This window comes from Hipposideros armiger, unplaced genomic scaffold (genome assembly GCF_001890085.2).
Source record: "Hipposideros armiger isolate ML-2016 unplaced genomic scaffold, ASM189008v1 scaffold_21, whole genome shotgun sequence".
Lineage (NCBI taxonomy): Eukaryota > Metazoa > Chordata > Mammalia > Chiroptera > Hipposideridae > Hipposideros > Hipposideros armiger.
In genome coordinates this window covers 7,164,213-7,174,883 of record NW_017731371.1, presented here as the reverse complement: position 1 = coordinate 7,174,883, position 10,671 = coordinate 7,164,213, and the positions used below count along the sequence as shown (strand labels likewise).

Sequence of the window (10,671 nt, the reverse complement as noted above, 5' to 3'; positions counted from 1 at the left end):
TGAACTCCCCATCATTAAAAGGGTTTCATGCAGAGACTGGCTAATCAGTCACCAGGAAATGTTTTCTCCAGTTCAACAGTTATTAAGCACATGTTACATGCACATGCCTACAAACTGAATGGGGATTCTACCAATGGGCTTGATGATCCTATGGGGCCCATTACAATTCTAAGATTCTATAATTGTATGATTTTATATCTTGGATCAAAACTGTTTTTCACACAGGTGACAAGAGTTTTACCACTTTGTAATGTTTGATATTTAATAATATAAGATACAGCATAGTTTAGTGTTTAAGAGCTTAGCTTTTGGAGGCAAAATGACGTGGGTTCAAATGCTAGTTCTGCCACACAGGGTCGTGTGACTTTTGACAATGAATGAACTATTCTGAATCTCAGTTTTTCCCAACTGTAAAACGAGGGTGCTAATGAGCAAAACCATCTCATAATGTTGTGAGGATTAAGTGAGATGATCCACATAAAGCACATAGCATGTTCAGAACATGGTAAATGCTCAATAAATGTTAACACTAGGCTCTACTGAAGTTGTCACTCTCCAGTTTTATACCTGACCTTTAGTCCTATGATTCTATTTGCAGGAGACAAGTCTCCTTAATGTTCCCAAGGAGGCCCTCGGACACTCACACTTTGCATTAAGTTGGTGGTTATTTGTCCCGAGTGTGTCTTTTTTTTTTTTTTTGGCTGAGCCATCCTGCCACCTATTGGCAGCTCAGCGGCTGCTCAGCTTGGGCCAGGACTCGAACCGCTGTTGCTCAGAGCTCAAATTCTTGAGCGAGCTCTTAACCAACTGAGCCACTCAGCCGGCCCTCCGAGTGTGTCCTTTTCAATCAGTGACTTTCAGCAAGAACCATCCAATTCCATAATCCTTATATTTTCATTTTTTCACCAAATCTTACTCAAGTCAGTACATCCCTTTCCACCTGTATGCCATCCCAGTTCAGCAGTGAATGTCTCACAACTGAACAGCCACCACATGCCAGGGACTACCACTCCACCCCACCCACCGGAAGTGACAGCTTTTGCCCTGTCTCATAGGCAGTGGCCTGCTCCAGAATTCGTTCTTACAGTCAGCCTCCTAGGACTGCTCACAACACCATGTCTTAGATCAGGTTCCCTAAAGCAGAGCCTGAGGCAGGGATTCAGAGCCACTGATTACCTGAGGGAGTGTTCTTCAGGAAGTCTTCATGGGAGAATGAAACAGGATCAAGAAGGCTAAGAGCCAGGCATGGATGTAATCTCCTAAGCTCTAGCCTTGGCCTGATCCACAAAGGGTGGGTTCTAGAACATAAACTACATTACGGTATCCCCCCTGCCTTGAGGTAAGTGAATCAGCCTTTTGTACTCCATATCAGCCAGTGGTTGGGCAGTGAGGAGGACAGATAACTCCGGGAGGAGGCAGCTCCCACCATCTGAGGGTAAGTTCTCCAGTCTCTAGAGAAGGGAAGAGCTGCGAGTACTCAGCAGCCAAAACTCAGAGCAGCTACAGGACGGGTGTGCCAGCTTGATCAAAGGGATCTGAACAGGACACCAGTGTACAACAGTCAACAGTATTTATTGTTTATTGTATGCTAGGCAGTCGGCAGAAGCAGGCCTTCAGCAGTGCCCAAAAGCACTATCCCTCTCTCTAGTAAAAAGGCTCAGGCTAATTCTTTTCCCCATGTCATCTTCTTTCCCCCACAATTCCTACCCAGACTTTCCCACAAGACAGGCCTAACCAGACCATGTCCTCCCTGCTCCGAATTACTGTTTGCTTTCAAATCCACCTGCAACTCAAACTGAAACTCTTTCTACACACCAGTATCCTGTGGGGGAGACCTATCTCCAGAGCAACTGAGAATTGGTACACATACTGCTTGGACCACGATTCTTAATTCAACTTGGTCCAATTCCTTCTATGGACGTAGCTGCCCTCGTTTTTGAGGGGAACAGAAAATAAACAGTCCACAGTTTGACTAGTCTTCTCTACTCTATTCCACTAAGGTCCCTCTCCCTTCACCTCAAGATGTGACTGACCAACAGTTTCCCCTGAATTGACAAACTGAACTTCTCTTTCTAATAACTAACTTTGATGCTACAAGAATCAAAACAAAACAAAAAAGTAGAGTGTGTTTCACGGAGAACTTGTAGATTGAGTAAGACAGCAGGAACACATACCATTTAGCCTCTGAACCCCAATTTTGCCAAAATACCTAAGTCAATTTCATTTCAAATGGTTTAATACTTACGTTGGGAACAATGACTGGAGCATTCTAGTGGCTGGGATAATCATATCTAGGAAAGGTTCATTGCTGAGGTACCAAAACGGATATCGGGCTGAAGAGTTCTCTTCTCCTTTACCTGTGCTCTTCCCTGAATAAATAAGCTGTCAAACTAGGCAGAAACTACAAATAAAGCTTGTATCTACTGCATTCATGAGGCTTTTCTCAGTGTCAATGTTTTGAGATTCAAACAAAGAATGAGTGCCTGAAGGGTTTCTTTCATCCACCTTATCTGTGGGTTGTCTTTTGTCTGCTATTGAAAGCATTTTCTCAACAGGAAAAACAAACAGGTATCTATCTACTGTTCTCCAGTGTTCCTAAATTCTACCTGAAGCATTTCAGCATATCTATAGGTTTGATGGTTAAGTTGGCAAAACTGCTTGAAGTTGTTATTACGTTCATTATACAAGTAGGGTTTCTCTTCAGGAAGACTTCTCTAAAATTAAGTAAGAACTGTTGCTACAACAGAAACATCTACACACTTAAGGTACTTCTGGAGTCTGTCCTCTCGTGACTTCTCAAATGTTTGAAGAGGCTACAACTCCAACTGAAACTCATCCCACATTCTTTACACTGAAAGGGTTTCTCACCAGTATGGATTCTCTGATGTTGATTAAGATGTGACTTCAGAGTGAAGCCTCTGCCACATTCATTACATTGATGGGATTTTATGTTGGAATAGGCTTTTTGATGTTGTTTTATGTGGGGACACTGGCCAACGTTTTCTCTACATATATCACATTTATAGGTTTTCTCTGCAGTATGAGTTCTGTAATGCTGAATAAGGTAAGAACTATACCTAAAGGCTTTGCCACATATATCACACTTATAAGGCTCTTCTTGTAACTCAATCTTCTTGTCTTCAATCACTGTTAAGTTCCAACTATATGCTTCCTCACAAATGCCATTTTTTTCATTTTTCTGACCCATGTGGAGCACCTGATGTTCAATGAGGCTAACATACTGAAAAAAGATCTCTCCACATTCATGACACTGATGGGATTTCTCTCTGGAGTGGAGTGTCAGATGCCCAGCAAGGTGTGAACGCCTCCCAAAGCCTTTTCCACACTCATTACACTTAAAGGGTCTCTCCCCACTGTGCACACTCTGATGCTGAACAAGATGGGATCTCACTCTAAACGCTTTCCCACATAAATGACACGTATAGGGTTTTTCACCAGTGTGGACTCGCTGATGTTGAGTTAGATGCACACGTTGATTGTAGCTTTTCCCACACTCATCACACCTAAATGGTTTCTCCCCAGTGTGTATTCGCTGATGTTGAATAAGATGGGAGCTCTGAATAAAACTTTTTCCACATACATTACATTTATGTGGTCTCTCTCCTGTGGATGACTTTTTGTGGACATATGTGACTTCACTGAAATTTATCCTCTTTGAAGAGGGTTGTCCTAGAATCTCTTTCATGGGAGTTCCCTGCTTTCTTTCCAACTTGCCTTCTCCAAAGTCTTGAACTTGAGAAACATTTCTTTGGATTCTTCCAGAGAGTTCCATGTCTGCATCTGAAAATTCTGAAATTTTCTTTTTAACATTCAATTTTGTATTCTTATTTCTTTTGTCACTGCCTGAAAAAAATAAAGAGGAAATGCAAATGTCATCAATTCTTCTACAGAAGAAAAATAAACTGTCAGGAAAAAAAAGGATAATCACATGAAACTATGATGTAATAGGAGGAACAAAGGGGGATGCATGTATGTACTTGATGCCAACAGGAATGAAAAGAACCGTTTGGTATTTTTCCAGTGAATAGAACAAGACAAAGAGCAGGCTTACTTAGAAGGGTGGTAAGAATGATTGGGGTTAGGCCATCACAGGGATCAGCAAAGCACTTTTATTATATGGAAAGGAAAGACAGGAATTCTGAAATGGGAAAGGAGGTAGAATATGTGGAAGGGGCGTTACTACAACATGAGTTATGCAGACAGAATGAGACAGAAATACACAATTGGATGGTGAGAACTGACAAAAACAGGAAGAATGGGAAGGAAAGCAAAGGATTACGGAGGGTATACAGAGATGGAAGAACACCTGGTTAGAAGCCAGAAAAAGAGAAATAGGCCCAGTATAAAATATTGTCAAGAGGGTGGGTGATGTGTCAGTCTCTGCTCTCTTCAACCTTAGCCGACACTCCAGCTTCAACTTCCCTCCCAAGGCACCCCATACTTCTCCTTTGGAAATGCTCATCACTCTCAGTATCTGCTACTCCTACCAGACCATCAGCTTCACAAGGGCATGAACTGCATCTCTTCTGTTCACTGCTGTATCCCCCATATCCAGCACTAGAGGCTCTCAATAAGTATGACTGGAAGAACACACAAAGTACCCTTCTTTTCATCAAAGAAATGGGGGGAGGTAGGTGTTAACTAGGAAACTAGTCATAAGAACAATTGCAGAGAAGATGCAACAGAAAAGACCCTATTTTAAAGCAATTGCTAGAAAGAGGTGGCAGTGGCTGTCAAAGCGAATGACAAGTAGCTGGGCTTGGGGACATCAAAAGCATAATTGAAAAATAAATACTTTGGCCAGTCTTAGAGTTTTCTGAAGAACGCTAATAAGAGCCATTAAGTTCACAGCACAGTTTAAGGTAATCTCATCCTGTAAAAGTCATTTAAAGAGGTTAAAAAAATAAGTAAACAAATAGGAAAATAACTCAATCTTATTCATAACCAAATTAATGAAAAATGAATACAGCAAAGAATTCTCTTCTGCTTACTCAATCTGTTAAAAAAAATTTTTGATAACCCTGGAAGAATTTTAGTACAATTGATAACTCTCGTATGTGGTATAATTGTTTTAAAAAGCAATTTGACAATACATATGAAGAGCCATAAAGATGTTTTTGGCCTTTCATCCACTAATCCCACTTCTAGGCATTTATTATAAGAAAATAATCCTGAATATAGAAAAAAGCATAAACAAAGTTATCAGGACAAAAGAGAAAAAATTAGAAGTTCAACAGGGGAACAGCTGAGCAAATTATGATGCCTCCACACAATGGCAGATTGTCAAAAATAATAAACAGGAGGGCCAAGCAACACTGGAAAATGTGTATGTCTAATATTTAATTGTACCCTATGAATACAACTATGTAAAAATAGACTTATGAAAGGATAGGAGGTTCAAATATATGCTCACAGAAGGAGAACTGGCTGGGTGGTGAACACACAATGGGATATATAGATGATATATTACAGAATTGTACACCTGAAACCTATGTAACTTTACTAACCACTGTCACTCCAATAAACTTTAATTAAAAAAAAAAAAGAAAACGGAAAGGAGGGAATACACTATATAATAATAGTTCTATTAGTTAGGATGGTGAGGTTACAGGTGATTTTTTTTCTTCCAATTTCCTTCCTCCAAATGTCCTTTACTATTATTCTAGCATTTTAAATTATAAGTGAAATAACTAAATTGGGAAAAGAGGGAAAGAAGTAAAAGCCAAAATCCTCATTTACTATAATAGAAAGTCAACAAATAATGTCTAAAATTGATGAGTAAAGCAATAGCAGATTTAAAATATGGAATTGGGAGGGACAACCAAGATGGACCAGTAGGTAAACGCTGTGCTACCCTTCACTCACAACCACATCAAAATTACAATTAATCTACAAAACAACCATTATTGAGAATCACCTAAAATCAAGCTGAACTGAAGCCTTTCAACTAAGGACATGCAGAAGCCACCTCCAGACTGGTAGGAAGGGAAGAGGCAGAATGGGCTGGTCCCACACCCACGTGTGACCATTAAAGATCAGGAGGGCTGGGCCGGCCGAGTGGCGCGTTGGTTAAGAGCTGGCTTGGGATGCCATAGGGCCCCAGTTCGGATCCCACATATGAGGGCCAGTGACACTGCCCTCCACAGCTAAGATGCTGAACAACAGCTCGACCTGGAGCTGGGCTGCTATCAGTCGCTGGCTACGGCATAGGCTGCAACTCCTGCTGCAGTGGGTTGCCATGGGCTACTGTGTGATAGATGGGAATGCGGTTGGGAGCAGGGTGAAAAAGACGAAGGTATTAAGAAATACAAACTGATAGTTAATACAGTATGGGAATATAATCAACAATATTGTAAAGATCATGTAAAGTGCCAAATGGGCACTGGACTTATCAGGGAGATCACATCATAGACTGTACAGATGCCTGACCAATGCGCTATACACCTGAAGGGCTGAAGTAGAATAATATTGAATGTCAACTATAGTTAAATATATAGGTATATATAGTCACAGGAAATGGAGTACAACATAGGGAAGATAGTTGATGGTATTGTAACAGCTATATAAAATGTCAGAGGGATAGTAGCTTGGGGGGTGGGTTATCACTTTATGAGGGGCTTCAATATCTAACTATTATGTTGCTTTGTACACCTGAAATTAATTTAAAAAATCATAAAAAATAAAATATGGAATTATCAGGAGAAATAGATAGAGCTGAAAACAGGTACCTCTGGGGAAAGGGAAGTTGTGAAGATGGCGGGGAGGGCATAGGGTTTTGCCTACTAATTTGACAATTAAAGTATAAATAATAATAAAATAGACTGTAATCTTTGCTCCTTCCTACTGCTCTGAGCATCACAACCCATCGGTGCTATCATTCTAAGCTAATCAAATAATGTTTGCCTCCATTTATTCTCTGATACAAAGTCCTCACACGTACACCTTTGGGATTTCTCTCGGAAGTGGCGCTTCAGGTGCTCAATCAGATGGGAGTGCCGACTGAAGTTCTTCCCGCATTCGGTACATCCGTAAGGTCTCTCTCCGCTGTGTACACTGTGGTGCTGGACGAGGTGGGAGCTCACACGGAAGGCTTTTCCGCACACCTGACATTTGTAGGGTTTCTCACCAGTGTGGACTCGCTGATGCTGAGTAAGGTGCACACGCTGATTATAGCTTTTCCCACATTCACCACACTTAAATGGTTTTTCTCCAGTGTGGATTCGCCGATGCTGAATGAAGTTTGAGGCTTGAAGGAAAAATTTACCACAGTCATTACATTTGTGACCTCTCTCGGCATTTGTGTTTTGCTTATGGTTAATGTCTGTGATGGCACCAAGATTTCTTTTCTGGGGAGGGTTCTGCCTTGACTTGCCCACAGTGGGGTTTACCTGCCACCTTTCTACCATGCTGTGAAGGTCACTAACTTCTCCAAACTCTTGACTCTCGGGAACATTTCTTTCAGTGCTTCCTGATATCATCCATTGCGATTCGGCTTCATCAGAAATCTGCTTTACTATGAGTTCCACATTGTCATTTCTGGACTCATAATCTGAAATAATAGAAGGAAAATTTAGCTATTTCATGCATTAGAAGAAAAAAAAAGGACTAACGGATATAGAATAATTATATGACACGAACATGAGTGCATGACTTTACAAAATGACTTTATAATACAGGATGGGATAAAGAATAAAGCAGGAAACTTAGATTAAGGAAGAAAGAGCTGGCAAGAATGGCTCAGAGGGGCCGGCCGAATGGCGCGATGGTTAAGAACTGGCTTGGGACGCCAGAGGGCCCCGGTTTGGATCCCACATATGAGGGCCAGTGACACTGCCCTCCACAGCTAAGATGCTGAACAACAGCTCAACCTGGAGCTGGGCTGCTGTGAGTTGCCAGCGACGGCGTAGGCTGCAGCCCCTGTGGCAGTGGGTTGCATGGGCTACCGTGTGTAGCCAGCAGCCAGCGTGAGCGGCCAGCAGCCACAGTGAGCGGCCGTCCAGAAGCCGGTGATTGATGTGCCTCGCTTGGGAAGAGCGCAATGATGGTGCCAACTTGGGCCAGTGAAGCAACGTCCTCCACAACTAGACTGAAGAACAAAACAACAGCAACTTGTCTGTTCCCCTTCCCCCAATTCCCCAGAACTGTTCCCATCCAATTCCCCAATAAAAATCTTTAAAAAAAAAGAAGAATGGCTCAGAGAAATGAGACTGGGAAAGCGGTCATTCTATTTAATGAAGATGATGCCCTCTTGGTATGGTACTTACCTACAGTACCTGTTTGTTAATATCTGAGCAATATTAACTATTCTTAATAAAATCTGGTATCAGGTTATACAGCTAACCCAGTGTTCACCTTCCTCTTCCTGTTTAGTCATAGCTTGGAAAAGAAAGAGGATCGATCTTTCTAGCTTTTTCAATCATCAAAGAATCTCAGTTTGGTATGAATTAATCTAAAGGAAAAAAGGCATTCTTTCTACACCCAGAGAAGACCTACTACTGTCAAGAGCTAGTAGCTTAACACGCAATAGTCATTGATGAATACAGGTGCTTAAGAGACTACAATCAGTTCCCTGTGTAACTGGATCAGCAATATATATTTCACTCAAAACACTAACATTTAAAACGGTTTGCAAAGACAAATCTTCAGTAGTTAACAAAAAAATAGGGAATATTAATGTTTAAATGCTAGAGAGACAGGTCATGGCCTATTAGAACTTTCTAATAATTTTTTCTGTAAAACTAAAAGTTGTTTTCAAATATTACATAATAATAGTAGTAAAAGCTAACATTTGCTGGTGCATACTATGAACCATGCACTATTCCTTTAAGTGCTTTACAATTTTATGGCATTTAATCCTTACCTTTGAGGTAGATACTATTACTACCCTTTTTTGACAGAGTAAGAAGTTATAATTCTTGTACCATGAAGACAACTTTAATTTTATCTTCTATTTTTACACATTTTAACAGTAGAAACAAATATACAAACAAACAAAAAAAACTCTATCACAAAACCAGACTTTTTACACATTTTTTTCTCCCACATTCAACAGGTAATCTCGGCTATCACAATTTCTTTATCTCTTTTATTCACATCTATTTGTGCTCACACATTTTATTCTTCTTAGAATTCTCTCCCATTCAACAAATCAAACAAGCTCATGTTTTTCTTTTTCTGGGGGTGAATATGAAAAAAATCAGATTAGCCCAATGCACCTCTTTGAGACAATTAGCAATTGTCCTTTTCCAGAGAAGGTGATTATACAGATTGTTATACCAGTCAGTTTATAAATTTGCTTTTTTCCTCTTTCTCTGTCTCTTCTCCACATACATGACAAGATTTCTGTTGATTCTCCTGGTTTATCTATATATTTGACAGAGAACTCAATAGCTCAGCTGAACTCACAGCTCAATGCTATGCCCGGCTACTGAGTAATGCAATGTGTGTGTGTGATGGGGGGGCAATGATTTACAAAAACACCCAATCAGGCAGATTTGGAGCTTTATAAACTCATACTCTTCAACCTGACTGGTGCCCTGTCTAGCATCCAATGTTTCTAAGGTTGGCTAGTTTCCCTATTCATTTTTCTCAGAAGCTACATCAAAATGTCTCTGTCATGATCTCCAAGATACATCACTGTATTTAAAAATAGAATGGTATACTATCATTTTGCACTAACTTGTATATACACAGAATGTGTCTAGAGATACAATCAAGAAACTAATAATAAGGCCAGCCGAGTGGCACATTGGTTAAGAGCTGGCTTGGGATGCCAGAGGGCCCCGGTTCGGATCCCACATATGAGGGTTAGTGACACTGCCCTCTACAGCTAAGATGCTTAAAAACAACTCAACCTGGAGCTGGCTGCCATGAGTCGCCGGCTACAGCATAGGCTGCAGCCCCTGCTGCAGTGGGTTGCCATGGGCTACCGTGTGTAGCCAGCAGCCGGCGTGAGTGGCCAGCAGCCGCTGTGAGCGGCCGTCCAGAAGCCGGCGACTGATGTGCCTCGTCCGGGAAGAGCAAAATGATGGTGCCAACTTGGGCCAGTGAAGCAATGTCCTCCACAAATAGACTGAAGGACAAAAAGGACAGCAACTTGTCTGTTCTCCTTCCCCCAATTCCCCAATAAAAACCTAAAAAAAAAAAAAAGAAACTATTAATAGTCACTGCCTCTGTGAGGAACTAGGAGACTGAGGATCGGGGATAGGTGACTCCCCCTCTTTTTATTTTATACCCATTTATACTATTTAAATATATATGTTTTACTAGGTGCAGGCATGTATTTTTAAAATAAAAGTTCTCCACTGCACTACCTCTACTGCACCACCTACTCCATCACCTGCTAACTCTCAACAGGTGACTTTGTCTCCTATTTCAGCAAGGTCAAAGCTATCCAGTCAATATCCTATAACCACAACTATAAACTTGCTGGCAGCCTTATTCTTTCATCCTCCCTTTGTCTCACAATGGAAAAGCTGTCTCTCTCCTAGCCAAGGTCAATCCTTCCTCCTGTACCCTGGATCTCACCTTGCCATCGGATTTTCCAGGCACCTCCCTACATCAATTATACATTCTTCCTTGCCCCAATATTTCAAACTCACTCTTTACTAGTTCTTTTCCAGTAGCATTTAAGTATGCCTAAAATTTCTA

The 10,671-nt window shown here is 41.0% G+C and overlaps 1 protein-coding gene across 9 annotated transcripts in view; it reads right to left on the bottom strand.

The window, feature by feature from the left end:
* Positions 1-767: 767 nt before the first annotated feature.
* The window catches only part of ZKSCAN5 (zinc finger with KRAB and SCAN domains 5), a 22,691-nt gene continuing 12,787 nt past the window's right edge, over positions 768-10,671 (bottom strand). For all 9 annotated transcript variants that reach the window (XM_019635346.1, XM_019635348.1, XM_019635351.1 and 6 more), the window contains 2 exons: positions 6,962-7,570; positions 768-3,864 (listed from right to left, as the gene is read on the bottom strand). In XM_019635346.1, the coding sequence (XP_019490891.1) occupies positions 2,753-3,864; positions 6,962-7,570 (1,721 nt within the window). In that variant the 3' untranslated portion in view covers positions 768-2,752. The remainder of the gene's footprint in view (positions 3,865-6,961; positions 7,571-10,671) is intronic.